This window comes from Acanthochromis polyacanthus, chromosome 3 (genome assembly GCF_021347895.1).
Source record: "Acanthochromis polyacanthus isolate Apoly-LR-REF ecotype Palm Island chromosome 3, KAUST_Apoly_ChrSc, whole genome shotgun sequence".
Classification (NCBI taxonomy): Eukaryota; Metazoa; Chordata; class Actinopteri; family Pomacentridae; genus Acanthochromis; species Acanthochromis polyacanthus.
Genome location: NC_067115.1, coordinates 25,800,420 through 25,819,190, shown reverse-complemented (window position 1 = coordinate 25,819,190; position 18,771 = coordinate 25,800,420). Strand labels below are relative to the sequence as shown.

The following is an 18,771-nucleotide window of genomic DNA, read 5'->3' as shown; positions in this document are numbered from 1 at the left end:
CTATCTCATCTCCTAATATGACTTAGCCTAAAAACCAATTAAAGTCTCATTTATCCGATCACCTCAATCGGAAATGTTGACACGAGGGCGTTCAGAAACAGACGTGGTTGTTGCTTGCTACCGCCTACTGAGGATTGTGTTTCTTCTCCAGCCACAGAGCAAAGCATAATTAGGACGGAAGGAATAGCATACAGTTTCCAGTAAAGCTACTGTTTGTGTAATTGGTGAGTGCACAGATGAAACAGAAGCCACATCTTGGGACATGTTGCTATCAGAAGCTTGAGGAGGTGTTACACAAATTACTTTATACTCCTTTCGGGGAATATAATAAACTATGCAATAGAGTAAGGTCTGAAACAATAATTGATCTTAGTTGGAGTTCATTAGACTTAATGCTTAAGTCAAAGTGACTTGTTCATAAGCAGAATTTTTCTTGCAGATCTTGATTATCACAACAGTAGAACTTTCATTCGGCGCAATTTTGACAATCCCTGCAAAAGCCTGTCAAATTCAAGGCACTAAACAATCTACACACAACATTTTAAAGAATATTACTGAGATGAAATTTCATCCCACAAAAAACTAATAAAAACTCAACAGTACTTCTGTCCAGTGGCACAGAGGTGTGCTTAATTTGGCTCTGCATGGTGAGGTATTCTTTCCCTTAAAAATGTGTGCTAGATCATGAATAAGAACTTGCATGCATCGTGGTTTTTGGTGAAATGAAAACACCAAAGTGAGACTTGGAGATGCCTTGGTTCTCTTTAAATTGTCACTTATCAATAGCCTTCTCTCAGCTCAAATGTCAGTGTGGCTGACTCCAGTGCTTATTTGGTGAATTTGAGTGTCACAAAGTACATATTTGGTTGTTTTGCGTGCTCCTGAACCACCCTTACATTTGGTCGAACTGCCTTTCCACTCAGGCAAAGGGTTTCCTGAGTGTCTTTTTGCTTGGCCAAAGAATGTTTTCGTTAAGATTTTGCAGTCTTCCAATATCTTTATGAAGAATACGGTAGAACTGTTAAGTTCGCTTGACTGGAAGCACATTTAAGTGTGCTTGGAGAGGATTGTGCACAGGTTGCTCATGGCTTGAGCAAAATCATTTATCTTTGATAAATATAACAGAGCTTCAGCAGCTGCTGTATGAATTTTTAAAGTTCAATATTTACTTAAACAGCTTAAACTGTGCCATAAAGAAATACATTCAACTCAAAGGGAGAGAGTAAGTGTGAGCTATAGGTTGTTATTATTGCAGAATTGTTACAATGCTGCAGTTATTTTGTTTAAAGACATGACATAACCTTAAAAATGCAATCTCACACGCTCAGCAACATTATACAATAAGATAAAGATTTTTTTTTTAAACTGTACACATTGCTTTGTGAATGTCTCACTGCACAGAATTTATCTAAGCTTTGATCCATCGACAGGCAAGTGGCCTTGCTATCTGCATAGACGTCATTCACTGTGGGTCAGCTGCATCAGCTGTCTCCAGCTCACTCTCTGACTGAAGTGACGCACATAAACGAGTCCTCTGAGTCTCCCAAGGGTCTTGAATAGACTTACAGTTTGTACCTGGGCCTTCTGGTCAATCCCCTTCGGGGCCATGTCTTTGAGTCAGCCCTCAATGGCTGAGAAAGCCAAGTTGTTCAGAGCAAGTGCTTTGTTGGTGCACAGTGGATTGCAGCTTGTCGTATGGCGCATTAGGTGTTGACAGATGGGAGGGAGAGCATGGGACACTGTAGGGAACCAATGATTTATTGCTGGGTCTAGGACATTTAACGTGGTGTAAGTGCTGAGTCTGGAGGGACCATAATGTGAGGACAATTGGACGAAAGAGAGGAATAAACAAAGGGAATCACTAAAGAGAGCATAGGTGAGACACTAAATTATTAGCAAAATCTGCAAGATTTTAATAAGGAATTATTGTATTTCTCCTAGAGTAATGCGGAAATCTCTAGCACCAAGGAAATCAAAGGAAAACAAACATACAAATTATAGATGGAAATTTTGTCCATTCGTATTTGCATTTAAATGATACCCATGTACCCAATTATCTGACGAAAAATAAAAAAGGGCACAGAGTGAGAAAGCAAGCAAGCAACAAGTGACAAAAAGACAGGGTGGGAGATGAAAAAAAAAAACACAGCAGGAACAAGAGAGGGCATCGGACAATGCCAGGCCAGCGTTACAGATCTGATTATCAAATGACACAGCAGACATCGATCAACAAGGCACATCTCTACAGATGTGTTTTATACTTCATTGTTATATTCCAAATCCCGATGTACTCCGTTATAAAAAGCTTTTTAATATGATTTGATGAATCTAATTTGTCATCAGCAGTGGCATCTAGCTATTATTGTAAATTTGTGCACTGTTATTGTCAAAGCTAAGGTGTGTGTGTCACATCTTTGAACTTCACACAATTGAAATTCACTTATTTCATTTTTTTTTCTTATAATGGGAGCAATTAAAAGGAATACTTTGGTGGTGGAAAAAGTCTGTGTGACAGAAAGCAGCTCTTGACATAATTGCTGCTTATTCAATAGTAAGGTTTATCATATACACCGTTTCACTACAGTATGTGTCCAGGTTGACATAAAATGCGCTTTCGACAAATGATCCTAATCCACTTTGGTGCATATAGTACCAGATTAAAATCTACTTTATTTTCTGTTCTCATATATAACACTGATAGGCCAGTCATTCATAGCAAACCAAGTTTAGACAAACAAAGCAATTAGAGTGTGGGTTAATGTGTAATTATCAGTATGCCTACAGCAAAAGAATAAATAGGACAGAAGCTAACCCAGATTACTATACAGTCAAAAATCAGACAGCGTATTTATTAGGTGCTCTTAATTATTATTTTCTTTCTGCAGTCTAAAGTAAAAATTGCTTAGTCATTTAGTTACTGTGTGGTTGTAGCGCAATATGGTTTAAATACTAAGAAATAGAGAGAATCAAGACAAGAAAAAAAATACAGATTCATGGATGCTCGGAAAAATAAACTGGAACATGTGGGTGAAGAAGAAATACAGGGCTCCAGACTAACTTTTTTTTCTAGGAGCGCAGTGACCTAATCAACAGCCTGGACCAGAACAGACGAAACCCAGGATTAAAATTCTATTTAACTTATTTTTTACTTTTACAGCGCCAATTCATAACATGTGTCATCTCAAGGCATTTCAGATAGTAAGGTGAAGACCTTACCAAAATTATGCGCAGAAATTCAACAAATCAAAAGTTTCCTTCAGGTTCCCTTTTAGCAGACACTTGGCAACAGAGGCAATTGTCACTTAATACCCAGTCCCCTGTGCCAGAACCTAGCAGTGCCATCACTCTTGAATCCTCCAACACACCCGTTTAGTCTTTGAAAGCCCTGCTGAGTTAAATTCAGCCTCTTTGCATCTGTTGAAGCTGTTTCCTTCTGGCAGCTTCAGTTGTTAAACAGCAGACCGCATCACAGAAGCAAAGGGACAGAAGTAGTATCGATCAGCTCTGTTTTGTTCTGCTGCGTTTCTCAAATCCAAAACTTCAGTGAAGCATGTTGCGGTGTAATCGCACGAATGATACTCAAAGCAGCAGCAGGCATGTTCTGTGTCTTTGTGGAGGCACCTTAGTGGCGTGGGGGTTTTGATAGATAACTCTTTTTGTATCAAGGTTTCTACACAATGAGGAGAGACCGCGTGGGCAACTGCTGGCTGTGCAGTTTATCTAACCAGACTGATATCCAGCCAGGCTCTTTCCATCTGAGACCATCTTCTCTCAGATCTAGCAGTCCTACACAGCCACACGGTAATGGGGAACACATGAATGTTCAAACAGATTTCATCTCTGTTATTTGTACCCAAACAAAAACTTTTAGGGGGTTCATCAAGAGTTTCTCTTCTCCACAGCTTTCTTATGTATCAACAGTAGATGAAATATGGCAAAGTAAAGCATGGCTGCCGTTGGTGCATTGTATCACGAAAAGTAGACAGCTGCAGAAGCAGGAAAGCAGTGAACTGACTGTTTTTTAAGTTAAAGATATTATGCACTGGGGGCCCCTAACCTACCTGTGTATGTGTGAGAAGGGGGCTTTTTGAAGCTTTTGGACAGTCCAAACAGCATTTCTTTTTTTTTTAAGTATATAATGGCTTTAAGCCCAGAGGCTCACTATTGATCACTGCCCATACCTTGCACTCAACATTCAGCAAATTTGTCTTCTTTATTTTATTCATTGGTATACCAGTCTCATTTTCTCTATAAAGACAGGGAAAGGAAGAAGACAATATGATCTAATGCAAACAGCAAAATCACATATAAGTACAAGCATTTTACAGTACGTAATCAGTCACGCCAATTGTTGATTGAGCATTCTGCACGTCGACTCCCAGAGGAGCTGTGCGAGCAAGAAGGCCATCAGTCTCCCCCCTAATGATCGTCCTACCGCACAACTCCTGTTTGGTTTTATGTGCCACATCCAGCTAACTGTGACATTTGTGTGCTCGCTATCACACTCCCTAAATCCTTCTCTCTGCCGCTCACAGGCTTGCCGAGTTGCCCCCTTCACCTGCCACAGCTCCTGGCTATGGCTATATTCTGCCCAGGCTCCCTTGACCCAAGCTGGTAATGCATTACTCCCCAGATCAATTGATAGATTGGCCCTGTCTAAGCTGCCGTAACTAAATCAGCTGCTCCTGATGATTCAGCACCAGCCAGGGAGCCGGGCCTGCTGTCACCAATCACAGATCACCAGCAGCCGAGACAGGTATGGACATTCTCCTGTCACTTGAACCTAATTTATTGCCAGCTACCACATTGATTAACCTTGTGCTGTGGTTCAAGCTTCCTATAAAAAAATGTTGGGGGGGGGGGGGGGGGGGGGGGGGGGGGGGGTGAACTGTATGAAGAAGGAGGAGGAAACATAAAGGCAACCGGATGTTTACATTACTACAGTAAACTCTGAACAAAAAAGGACTTGAACTGCAACAGCCAAGAGCAACTTCATCAGCGTGGCAGCTGGTAACAGTTCCAGTAATGATCATTTGTGAGCATTATATATATCATATTGAAAGGGAAACTTCCTATATCTATAACCTACCGTGTTCAATCACCGTGGAAAGAAAAGCATACTATTATTTCTAACGCATCAGAATTATATTCAGCACTTGTTAATGTGGACACCTACAATGAAAAGTTACCCAGACTCTTTGAAATGCTTGCTTTGTTTTAGCTTTCAGTGTGCTATTAGCCAGAAAGAATGTGGAAGTGCAGTAATGAGTTGATTCATAGATCCCATGGTACCCAATGCTTGCCAATTGCCATCTGAACCAGTTTTTTTCCATAACTATATTTTGACTTGGCTGCAGCAAAAGTATAAAGCAAAATCTTCTCCAGGGTCACAGTGCATTCATTCTCACACTAAGTTATTCTTTTATTTTTCTCTGAATGCCTTGTGCCGTTTCCACTAACTATGCTGTCATTTCAGATCTAGCCACTGCCCTGAAATAACCTTCTGCCGATTTCTCATCACCTGATTTGCCCTCTCCAACTTGCTCACCTGTTTCCCACTTCCTCATTACGTCCCTAATATATGCCATCTAAACTGGTCCATTTTCCCTCGCCTCGTTTTTGACCTCCTGCCAATTTTTGGACTCGGCCTTACTGATCTCTGCCTGCTTGCTGCTTTTACCCCTCAAACATCCCCACGCCTGCTTCTGCAGCATGGCCTTAATAAATGTGAACTGTATGGACTTTTCTTTAGCATCTGAGTGATACCTTTGAATCCTGTGTTATCAGAGGTACACAAACTGCATTTGACTCTACATCATCTCTTAGGAAGAACCGGTGATGATTTCTCAAATACAGGGATAACATAAATTCCTTAGAAGAGATGAATGCTGTGTTCACGTCTGGATTAGACACGATTAAAAATATCTGAGATTTGAAACCGTAGTGATACCTGTTTTTCAAATAAGAAGAGGTTAAATAAAGTTTTAGTTTGAATCCATTTACAGGTTTTTAAACATCTGTTTGTTTTATTAATTAATGCACTTCTTCGGCAGGCATGGGAACAATATCCTCAATATTCACTCTACATTGTTGATTTAACATCATTGGGGATGCTGAGCGGAGAAGTGAAAGCATTTTGTTCTTTGTGTCTCTATGATTTACTCTCTTCTCCTCACTAGGACAGCCAGGGGCTGTCAACAATCTCCCAGCTGTAGCCTCTAAAACACAACTCATGGGCCTAATGAACCAAGGCACAATTACTTTAGCAAAAAGCTGCCGTGCTGTAAGAGGGGGAAAGGGCATCTGACTGTTCATGAACACTTGCATGATTTTAGCTTTTTCAAGTGTAAGTAAAAGGAGGAAATCTCTGTGGATTCAACATCATACCCTGAGCAAAGGATGGCTGTTCAGTGTTTTAAAGAAAGACCCATATATGTACTGTATGTACATTACAAAGCAGCAACAGCACCTGCTTTTAACAAAATGATTTTTTTTCCTTTACTGAGCTTGCAGACTGACCCCAAATACATCCTTGATTAGTTTTCTTCTCGGTTTCCTCACTGTGCAACTAATACTAAAATATTAATAAAGTTAAGGGACTGTAAGTCTCACAATAAAGTCATTTTTTCAAGACAAATAAATCAAAAAAGCAAACAGGAAACTAAGATTACCCCTTGCGGCATCTAGCCATGTAACTGGCTTATTTTGTGTCAGTGAAGTTTTCCATTACTTGCATGTTTGTGAAGGAATTAAATATATCTCCATTAACATTGTCTAGATATCCAAAATAATAATCTAATATCAAAACAACAAGGTTGGCTTGGACATTAAGCTAAACTCACTCAGACATTCATAAGCAGAACGTAGCACTACTGCCCACCGTTGCACTATTAATTTTCTATTAAAACCAGAGAGCCTCTCTAATGTAATAACAACCCTTATCAATTAGCTTCCTATTGTTTCCAGAGCACTTTATGAGCACAGGTGCCGCAACAAACACATTATTAAGCTGGTTATCACGTAGAGACTTTGCCAGCAGGAGAACTGATGCTGTGGGGATCAATAAGCATTGACTTGAAAGTTGCTTACTGGTCACAAATGACATGCTGGATCAACACTTAGCACACAGTTTCAGCAGGTCACACGTATAGAAAATCCAATGAATGGGGCTCTATGAGCAAAAAGTTAAAAAACAAAACAAAACAAAACTAAATGCTGCAGAGTTAAAGACTGTGGTTATGTTGAGTTGTTATAATACTGACTTCATCTTAAGAGGAGCTGCTTTGAGAGATGGTTTCAGGCTGGCCTAGATTTTCAGAGCTGTGAATGAGACGCTCAACTTCTCAGCCCTTTAAGGAGAAATCCAGTACTTCACAAACAGTCCGATTCCCTCCTTGACAGAGAAGCAGTATTGATGGTGGGCTTCAAATCACCAGTTCATCTTTGAAATTGCGCAGGTTCTCTTTTTAGAAGCAAGTGATGGTTTACAAAACTAACCCTGAACTACTGAAAAGGAGAGACAGAATAGTGTTGCTCTTATGTATGGAGTATAACTGAGGTATTATACCTCCTGAGCGCCTTCCTCCACAGATGGCTGTACTACCTCCGGCTACAGTGAACAATGTGGACTCTGAGTCCCAGTTTAGTCAAACACATGGGTATAATATGGTCCTTTTTAATACAGCAATAACTCACCAACAGTCAAGGCAAACTAGGGGTTATCTAAAAACGCAGGCTTGGCCTAGTAAGTGCCCCAGTGTTGAATTTATGGCCCCTGCGTTTTCAGTGATGTATGACTCTGTTTAGGGCACCCGAAAGGCTGCCATGTTGATTGTATCTCATTGTTAACTTTACATTACAATTTCCCACCTTTACAAAGGATGGATGTCATCATTTTCATTCAGGTCAGAATTTGAATCGGCTTCTACGAACCAAATATAAAGTAGATATTATAATCATCCCTTGCATTTTTTTTGCCACTTTTGCTGCGGTTTTCTTAGTAGTTTGCGGATGTGTAAGAAACTAGCGTCATGCTAAATGATCAGGATGTTCCTAATTGGCTGGTACTGATCAGTTAATGAGCATAGAGTGTTCAATGATACAAGTAAAACCTTCATTCTATCCAAGTATACAGTTCAAGGATGGATGTCTGTACACTCGCATAATAGATCAATGTGTATGTGTGTTAGCAGATAACAGCTACAGTCTAGGAAATAAGTATTTGGATAGTTCAGTCTCAGCTATAATCTAAGTGGGCTTAAATCAGTATGGCAATAATTGCATGTGAGAGACAGCCATTGAAACACCACATGGCCTAAACTGCAAGGGTTCAAAAGTAATTAGACGCTTGGCTACTAAATGTTTATTGGACAGCTGTGTGTCATCACAGCGACGGCTCGGATGGTATATAAACGGATTAAATGTGACTGAGAACAGCCAGTAAAGATGCGACTACGCAAGTGAAAAAGCAAGTGCATGCACAAAACCAAAAGGTGGCAAAAGTCTTGTGAGCAGTGGTAAAATCTCTGGTATTGTCAAGAAAAACCCCTTCATGGCAACACAGCAAGTTTAGGGGGCTTTCTTTAAACAAATGGGGGAATGCAGAAGTAAACGGGCGCATTGTACACACGTGGACAAAATTGTTGGTACCCCTCAGTTAAAGAAGGAAAAACCCACAATTCTCACTGAAATCACTTGAAACTCACAAAAGTAACAATAAATAAAAATTTATTGAAAATTAAATCATCAAAAACAGCCATTACTTTTGAATTGTTGATTAACATAATTATTTAAAAAAACAAACTAATGAAACAGGCCTGGACAAAAATGATGGTACCTCTATAAAAGATTGAAAACTATTTGACCAGAGTGACATGATTAACTCAGGTGTGTCATTTAATTGACATCACAGGTGTTTCCAAACTCATAATCAGTCAGTCTGCCTATTTAAAGGGAGACAAGTAGTCACCCTGCTGTTTGGTGAAAAGGTGTGTACCACACTGAACATGGACAACAGAAAGCGAAGGAGAGAATTGTCCCAGGACATCCGAAAAAAAATTATAGACAAACATCTTAAAGGTAAAGGCTATAAGACCATCTCTAAACAGCTTGAAGTTCCTGTGACAACAGTGGCTCATATTATTCAGAAGTTCAAGACCCACGGGACAGTAGCCAACCTCCCTGGACGTGGCCGCAAGAGGAAAATTGATGACAAATTGAAGAGACGGATCGTTGGAATTGTATCCAAAGAGCCCAGAGCAACCTCCAAAGAAATTAAAGGTGAACTCCAAGGCCAAGGTACATCAGTGTCAGATCGCACCATTCGTCGTTGTTTGAGCCAAAGTGGACTTCATGGGAGACGACCAAGGAGGACACCACTGCTGAAAAAAACTCATAAAAAAGCCAGACTGGAATTTGCAAAAATGCATGTTGACAAGCCACAAAGCTTCTGGGAGAATGTCCTTTGGACAGATGAGACCAAACTGGAGCTTTTTGGTAAGGCACATCAACTCTATGTTCATAGACTCAAAAACCAAGCATACGAAGAAAAGAACACTGTCCCTACGGTGAAACATGGAGGAGGCTCAGTAATGTTTTGGGGCTGCTTTGCTGCATCTGGCACAGGGTGTCTTGAAAGTGTGCAAGGTACGATGAAATCTGAAGACTATCAAGGCATTCTGGAGAGAAATGTGCTGCCTAGTGTCAGAAAGCTTGGTCTCAGTCGCAGGTCATGGGTCTTCCAACAGGACAACGATCCAAAACACACAGCCAAAAACACCCAAGAATGGCTGAGAGAAAAGCGTTGGACTATTCTAAAGTGGCCTTCTATGAGCCCAGATCTGAATCCCATTGAACATATGTGGAAGGAGCTGAAACATGCCATTTGGAGAAGACACCCATCAAACCTGAGACAACTGGAGCTGTTTGCTCATGAGGAGTGGGCCAAAATACCTGTTGACAGCTGCAGAACGCTCATTGACAAATACAGAAATCGTTTAATTGCAGTGATTGCCTCAAAAGGTTGTGCAACAAAATATTAAGTTATGGGTACCATCATTTTTGTCCAGCCCTATTTCATTAGTTTGTTGTTTTTAAATAATTATGTTAATCAACAATTCAAAAGTGATGGCTGATTTTGATTATTTAATTTTCAATAAATTTTTATTTATTGTTACTTTTGTGAGTTTCAAGTGATTTCAGTGAGAATTGTGGGTTTTTCCTTCTTTAACTGAGGGGTACCAACAATTTTGTCCACGTGTGCATGTGCTCAGTTTCATTAGAACAGCAAAGCATTTAACTAATTAGCTTTTCACGGAGAAGAAGTGTAATATCTCATCATGAATTCCACTTCGTGAAGTCCCCTCAGTATGGAAAACGCAGTTAAGGCATCACACACAAGGTACAAAATGTCAGATAATGCAGTGAGTTAAAGATTTAGCTGCAAAGAATTTTCCATAAAATAGTCAATATAATGATTTTGTTTAACTTCAACTTCGTCTACATCTCTCACACAGTTCTTCATAGGGTAAACCACCTTAAAAAAAAAAAAAGGTGAAACTTTACAAGGACTTATTGTAGCGTCCGAGTTTGAAGAACACAAAATTGTCCAACTACTTATGGTCTGGACTGCAGATGAGGACTCGTCACCATACAAATGCCAAGTGGGGCAAGGACAGGGCACCCACTTTGTTTTAGTAAACCACCGAGCACCAAACGTCTGCACGCATCTTTGCAGACAAATGCAGGAATGAGTCTACCGTGGAAGACAGACTTAGTTTTAAGATGATAAAAGGAGATCAGACATTTAATAGATGTGACATTGAAAGTTTCAGAAATCTTATGGGCTCCCATTTAATGGCACTATCGCCAGGTCCAGCACAAGGAACTAAGTCATGTGTGCAAGGTCAATGACAGAGTATCCAAGGGCGGCTACCATTTTCGCTTATGTAGACACAGCTCGTACGGCTCACTGTGCACAAAAGGGTGGGTTGAATTAGAATATAAATCGGATATGTGTGAGGATTAATCATTGTCTTGGCCGGTCTCATAACCTTTAAACAGTTGTGCCAGCCACAGTGTTGCATGAGGAAAATGGCCCTCTAAGCAGAGAGACAAAGTCCAGACCAGCTTTTCTAAGGAGGAAAATACAACTGTTTACCAGAAGGTTCAGAAGCACAACATGCAAACACGTGACGTTACACATGGCATATGTATCCACAGATCCACAATCTGTCATTCTGATACAAATTTACATTTGTGAAAGTACTGCAAACCTTCCATGTCATAGTTTCCATGACTAGTAGTGATTATAAAATACAATCATAACTGTATGTTCAGTTAATAATTTTTGTGTTGGTCATGTAACAACAAAAATATATTATTTGCTATTATTTTTTGTGTTACAATTTATTGGTTTGCATTAGTTTGTTTTGCCAATACTAATGTCTTTCAGTGCATTTAACTATATTAGGCTGCACATTCTACAGAACATGAAGTTGTGCACTTTGATTAATTAGTCACTTCATTTGCCGATGGAATCGTGAAATTGTCGACACAGCTATGGGCTGAAAATAGACTTCACCCTCACACCATCAATTCTCAGCACGTCAAAGAACTGACTTTCACCGATACCTCACCTTTCACTGACTCATCTCCTCTCACCTTTGAGCCTGCTTGCAGCCCTCTGAGAATGAAAACACCAAAGGGATAGACAAAGAGCAATTGAAGCTGTGGAAATTAACTACATTTAGTAACACAGAATGTACTCGTCTTTGCACTGCGCATAAATATAGATCTACATGGGCTGTTGCTTTCAACTAACATGAAGTCTTTTCCGTTTTAGTTATATAGGTCAATATCACAGGTTTGCCTCTGGAAGCTTTACAGTCCATACAGCATACAAGAGCTCTGTCCTTAGACCACTGACATGAATAAGGATAAACTCTCGCAAAGCCCTTTCAGCAAAGAAAAGTGGAAGAAACCTCAGGGGGGAGCAACAGAGAAAGGATCCGTCTTCTCGTACGGACAGACAGCTGTGCAATAGACACACTTTTCATAGTTTTCACGAGAGAAAGTATGACATAAATGAGCTGCATGTGTGTCCGTTTCAGCGGTGTATGTGTCGTTGATGGGTATTAAATAATTAGCGAGGGAACTCACATTGTTCATGTACTCGCTCAACAAGTCTTGAAGGGCCTGTCGAACAGCGTTGCATTCAGCCACGATGCGTTCACGGCGGTCATCACGTGTGCATGAAGAGTCGGCCATTAGTGCAGCACCGCTGATGATGCTCTCCAAGCGCTCCTCCAGGGAAGGCCTGAATCGAGCCTCGCTGAATGTCAGAGGGTCAAGGATGATCTTGTTCTGTAGGGCAAAAAAGAAAGAAGGTCAGAAGAGCAAAACAGGCCTAAGTGGGCTAAATCATGACAAGGGGAGGATTAAACTGGGCAAATGTATCCTATGATAAGCTGTAATTCAGTTTCTATCATGGACAACAAGACAAGTACAAGGTACATAGCACAAGACAACAGTATTTGCCTGAAGGAAGTCATTTGAGAGCACCGATCAACAGCAGCAGCTGACCATGTACAGAAAGATGCTAGGAGGCTGCTAACCAGCCAGTGTAGTAATTAGGGGAGTACAGAATATAAAATAAGACTGTTACATTTCAAAGGCTGGTAAACAAAATTTGGAAGAAAGATTACACAAAATGAATAAATGCATGAACATAAAAACAGTATCGGGCACCTTTAAGGCTTGAGACTACCTTAGATATTCACTTCGAGAAAAGACTGAAAATACTAAAAGCAAAAAGACAAAACAAAATGAGGGAAAATCAAGATGTTTTTCTCTCAATAGAGAAGTGTTCCTTTCAAGGAGAAAAGCGAAGTCACACTTAAAAGCCACTTCGGGGTTTTTTGGGGTTTTTTTGCATGCAACAAATTATAATTACAGCATCAATCTCAGACATCTCCATCAGTTTGTAATCGAGTTCTATTTGCTTAAAGAACACAAAATGCTTCCACCTGCTTTTTAAACACTGGCAGAGAGCAGTCAAATATTCACGAAGGTTTGTTTCCAAATTTGTTCAGATGTATGCAAATTGTAGCACTGAACGAGGATGAATCACCATCACAACAACAATCAGCTACCAAGATGAAGGTAGGCAAAAGCATGGGTGCAAAAAGGAGGTCGGGCACAGCGTAGTTCCATTTAGAAATCAGAAATTTAAAGTGAACCTCCACTGGAAAGTTCTTTAGGCATGAGACTCTCGCTTGTCTTAAAGTGTTGGCAAAAATGTGAATACTGCAGGAACAAAGCCATTTCTTTTAATGTTGCTTTTTCTCGTTCTGTTTATTTCAGAGAGACGGGAGTACTCGCGGATCAGTGAATACCAATACCTGAAGCGGAAAAACCTTGCATTTTTACTTGAACATATCACATTTCCAGCTATTCAAAGGAGAACACTGACCTAACAACAATTTGACTTTAGTCTCTCCATTCAAAGTTCCAACAAAAGCTATTAGTTAAAAAAAAAAAAGCTCCTTTAACCTCAGCACCCGGCCCAATTAAAGATGCATTTCAGTATCCTATAAGGTTTAAATATACAAAATAAATCACAGCTAACTCTGGGAGAGGGCCCTAAGATGTAGCTTTGTAGAATACATGATGAGTTTGGCAAGTGCTGGGTAACAACAGAGAGCAAAGGTGCAGTGTTTGGTCTCTATGCCCCAGTCTAATCCTGAAGCAGGGTGACAGACTGTCAAATGATGCAGAATAACATTTAAGGCAAGAGAGAGCAAGGGCTGCACCGTAACCTGCTTTTCATCTGTAGCTGGCAGGAAGGCATGGTACATACATGGCTGTGCAGCATAATGACTGAAAATATGTGGTGAAAGAACTGAGTTTTTGGGTTACGGGAATAAGTATATGAATAAGAACAAGACAGCAGGTACAGGCAGGAGGAGAGAAGTTGTAGAGAAGAAGCGCGAATATACCGCGTTTCCTAGGTACGTACAGGAGCTGCTTCTACTTCTTTCTTTTTGTATATTTCACTCTTTTACCGTTTTTTCTCCCAGATCCTGGAGCAGGCATGTTTTTTCTTATTATGATTGCTACAAGTGGGGGGGGGGGGAAGTGCAACATGTTGAGACAGGTTTCGAGGACTCTGTTGTGTTTCTTCTTTTGACAGAGCAAGGCCAGATCGACTGCTCTACCAGACGTGTAGACATGAAATTTAGATGATGTCTTTATCTGGCTTTAACCCTTAGATGCATAAGTGGGTCAAAAATGACTCAGTGAGGTCGTTTTCTTGCGATATCTTTGCAATAAAATGTTTTTGTCATTTCATATTCCAGCTATTCCTGAAAAAACATGTTTTTCATGTCATTCCATTTAAATTTTTAAGTTGCCTTTAATATTTTTAAAGAAATTGTGACATTTCTATTACAACCCCAAGCTTTTTATTGCTGATAATATCATATAAGAGGTGATGAAGTGTACAAACTTGGAGGGACAGAGAGCAGCAACAGCTGGGAGAACAGTCTGGAAAACTGTCAACAAAATGGATGCTGACATTCCTCCAGTGCTGCTCTGTGTAATTTTTTTTTATTTTCAATTATAAAAATGTTCAAAATCTGTTTAAAAGTGAAAACCAAACCTATTTCAAACATGAAATCAATCTTCTGTGGACAAAAATATAATGCGAACAATAATACAAATGATTATTCTTAACCAAAATGACAACAATGGCATAAAAACACATTGATTCTTATACGGGTTATTTTTGACCCACTTATGGACGAGTGTAGTGTCCAATCACTTGTGCATCTAAGGGTTAAGTAAAACATAAACAAGGACATTTAAACATACATAGGTCTAGCTGCACGTGTCTGCATTCTACAAGGGGTAAGGTATGCACAGTATATCATTATTCATTTCAATTCAGTTCCTTGAAAAGTAATACATGATCGGTATTTCCCATTAAGTTGATCTACTTTATTTCTTTTAAATCCTTGTTCCTCGTCTTCACTTGTTGTGGAATGGTTCTTGTGCTGACATCTACATCAGAAATTAGAGGTTTAAGAAGGGAAAAAGAAACACAACAAAGCTCAATACACAGCGGATGTCATCGTGAATAGATGGAAAGAGGAAAAGAACATGAAGGGAAACTGAGAACATTCCCTTAGGACTAAAGTCAATTGTTATTCCACACAGGGTGTCAGGCTGCAATTATCACTGGGAGTTGGGAATAGGCAGAGTGGAAAAAATAAAAAAATAAAGTAGCAAACGCTAGGCTGACAAAGGCTGGTAGGTTTTCAAGGTAATTGGCAATGGCTGAAGTCATCCTCCAAGAAGCTCACAAACGTGACTGATAGCGTCAATTCCCTCGATGAGTTTCACAGTGTTCAACTCATTTTTTGAGACATTTGTTGTCTTTGAACCTCATTATCGGTTAGTCTGTTGTTCGCATTAGTGGCCAAAACTACCCAGCATTTGTGAAAACTATCCGACAAGTGCACACAATAATAATAATGAGCTGAAGTAGTGCCATAATACAGTCAGACTACAAAATAAAAAAACAGCATCCTTGAAAGCTTAATATTACCTCAGACAAATACAAGTTTGTAGAAAATGGTTCTGAGAATTTCATTTGGCAATGGCAGAATCTATAAATATTCTGGCACTGCATTTTGGAGCATTTCATGAAAACATGTCAGAATCTTAATGCATTTTACATTTCCTTGCAGAAAAGAGTCAATTCATTTTAGCATAAAGCTAGGTAGAGGATATTCTTCAATATGTCTTCATATGTAGTACAAGTGACCAATTTGCTATTAGCTGTCCCTTCTGAACACATTTTAATTTCCAATTATTCAGAAAATATAGAACATATTATAGTATTCTAGATAGAGTTGTTTGTACAGAGCAGTTAAAGAGACCTTACCTCCAGGCTGATGAGTTTTTCTCTCTCTTTTTTTCATTAATTCTAGGCCAGTTTGTAGAAGTCTCTAATTCTATGTGAATGCACTGTCGGAGTTTGACAGTGTATCAGGACCAGAGGCAACCTTATGTTTGCCCCACCAGGGTTGAGGTTATTAGTTTGACCCAACTTTGGGGCATCAACCAGTGAGACAGGCCACATGTCACATCAGCCTATGTCCAATGTGCCTTTGGGCTGTTTCCAATATTTGATGACAACTATTTTGTCTAAGAGGGAAGCGCTACAAAGTCTTGAACAAACCACTGTATTGCCTCCGGTGAACCCGTTCCAGGGTTCAAGGGCTGCATGGTTGTGACTATTACAGTGTTTGACAAAGCTCTGCCCACCCTGGTCCAGAGGGGACATTAGTCATAACCCGCTCTCTGACTGATTAACCTAATGAAGAGCACCTGACTTAGGGTTAGGCTTTGGCCTCCTATTATCAGGCAGTGGCAGGAGATGAAAATAGCTTCAGTACAATTGTGTGGGTGTGATAAAGAGCACTAAATGAGTACACTCACTTATTATAATATTCAAATTTGTGGGTGCATGTGAGGTAGGGATGTCTTCAGAACGGATACTTCAGGACCAAGTCTACACCAAAATTATGAAAATCTAACAAGACTGATATTCTTCTCTTATTTTCTTAGCTTTAGCTCTGCACCCCGCAAAAGTACATTGAAAAATTCCTATCTAAATGTTTAGAGTTTTCTTATATTTGATACTTTTGGCCATATTTTGCATTTACAGTTTCTCCAGTGTTTTAGCTTTTCTATTGAGTGGACTGGTTCTTCTAGTCCAGTACATTTCATTGCATAGTTGGCCATGTATTAGCCTGCATATGACAAATAAACCAAAATGAATCTGAATTCGAATCTTCTGTAGGACCAAAGATACCAAAAGTACAGCGGGTGTTACAGGCAGACAACTGGAGATTGTGATTTCTCTGGAATGGTGTAGCAACAGGTGTGCTGCGACATAAAAGTTGTGTACGGAGAGGTTTGGTTTTTGAGTTGATGATCAGGGACAAGTCTAAAAGCCAAAAGTCAGAACACAAACAATTTCACATTTGGAAACAAGAAAAGCATTTAAGCACCTTAACTGAAAATTTCATCCAAATCCATTCGTCTGTTTTTGAGTGCTGTTGCGCACAGACGGATAACAGACAGACAGACAAACGTACGCCGATCGTCACTGTCACGCCCACAGCCTCAAGCTCAACATAGTGGCAGTGCTCTTACTTACCCCCTGCTTTCCCTTTTTTCCTAGATTGAGCGTGGGCAGGTGAGACCACGGCGACAGGTGTGTGTCACCCCAACCAGCGAGAGTGGAGCGCGAGCAGGTGGGAGTGATCCAATCAGACACTTCCTCACACATAAAGACAGACGCCACTCACTGCTTCCTGTTCTTTTCGCCGCCTTAAGCGGGTCTCATTGCGATTTGTCACTTCCGGTTGTAGTCAATCTTCTGCAGTTGTTTTTGGTTTTGTCCAAAACATTCCTTGTTGTAAATAAAAGCCTTATGTTTTCTATTCCTCTCGTGTCCTGTCTCATACCCTACACCTGAGCCTCAATAGAAACCGTAATGTTCACATAACTCCACTGCAGCGCTCGATTTAAACGGTCGCCAGGTCGCCATTTGCGACTAAAAACCGATTTTGGTGACCAAAAATGACAAAGAACACGCTGGTTAGGGGCCCAAATATTTTGATTTGGGCTACTGACCTCCAAATTCAAGTTTCAGGGATGGCAATTTTCCGCGGATCCGCGGATTTCCGCCAATTTAATTTAAAATTTGAACACTTTATTGTCGCTTATGTTAACGTCGTTAACATCTCGCGGACTCCGTCGGATCCAGAACCAGCCCAGAATGTGGTGGCGGCATCCGGAGGACAGCACCAACTGAGCCTAAGCACCGCGAACGGAAAGCACCAAGCCACCGGAGCTGTCATTTTTAACTCGGCGGGTCCCCGGTCACAGACTGCTCAGACTCCCCGGCTGGCTAGCTATCCCCCGCTAGCTGCTCGGCTAACACCTGCCGCTCATCTGCCCGCGACAAACCGCACCTGTTCCGGCTGTCAACGTCCCAGTCGCCCGCTAGGAGCTCCGGACAATGCACTGCTCATTCGTGGGTGACTCTCACAGCCGTGGCGGGTTTTAAGGCACACTTTGCCCAGCGGATTAATTTTTTTGGCCACTAAAAGTTGATTTTGACTCCTAAAAATGTCTAAATTGATGTATGTTGGTGGCCCAAAAAATGTCATTTGGGCGACCGGACCTCTCGGCCTTAAATCGAGCGCTGCACTGTGTTCCTTGGTGGAGTAAAAAATTCTCTTAAGCAGCTCAAAAACTGACGCATCTGTTCACAAAATTCAAGATGACTCCTAAGCAGGCTGTCGACACCCTGTTCAACCGGCCATCATATAGCAGTCTGTGTGTTTATGTTTGCCTCTGCCTATACATACACTGTGCAGCAGCCTGTGTGGTTTTCCTAATGGTCTTTTCACAGCATCAGCATTATGAGGAAGCTGAGCAGGACAGACAGGCATAAAGTAGACCAACACACGCACAGCAAACTACATATATATTTAAAGCTTTTCAGAGGCACAGAAAAAACAAAAATTAATATGAAAGTCTGTACAAGGAAATTGGATCAGCAAGTTTTATAATACAATATTGTCTGTGTTGAATGCTTGAAGGTTACCTTTCCCTATTACAAGTAATGTTAATATTTTTTCCATGTTTTTTACTCCTGGCCTTTTATATTTGTGGTTTCAAAGAAGAGTCCTT

General features: G+C 40.4%; 1 protein-coding gene across 1 annotated transcript in view; it reads right to left on the bottom strand.

Annotated features, from left to right (window-relative positions):
* ctnna2 (catenin (cadherin-associated protein), alpha 2) overlaps positions 1-18,771 on the bottom strand; it is a 361,962-nt gene that overhangs the window by 249,266 nt on the left and 93,925 nt on the right. Inside the window, 1 exon segment of the mRNA XM_022216075.2 lies at positions 12,160-12,363. Within this exon segment, the coding sequence (XP_022071767.2) occupies positions 12,160-12,363 (204 nt within the window).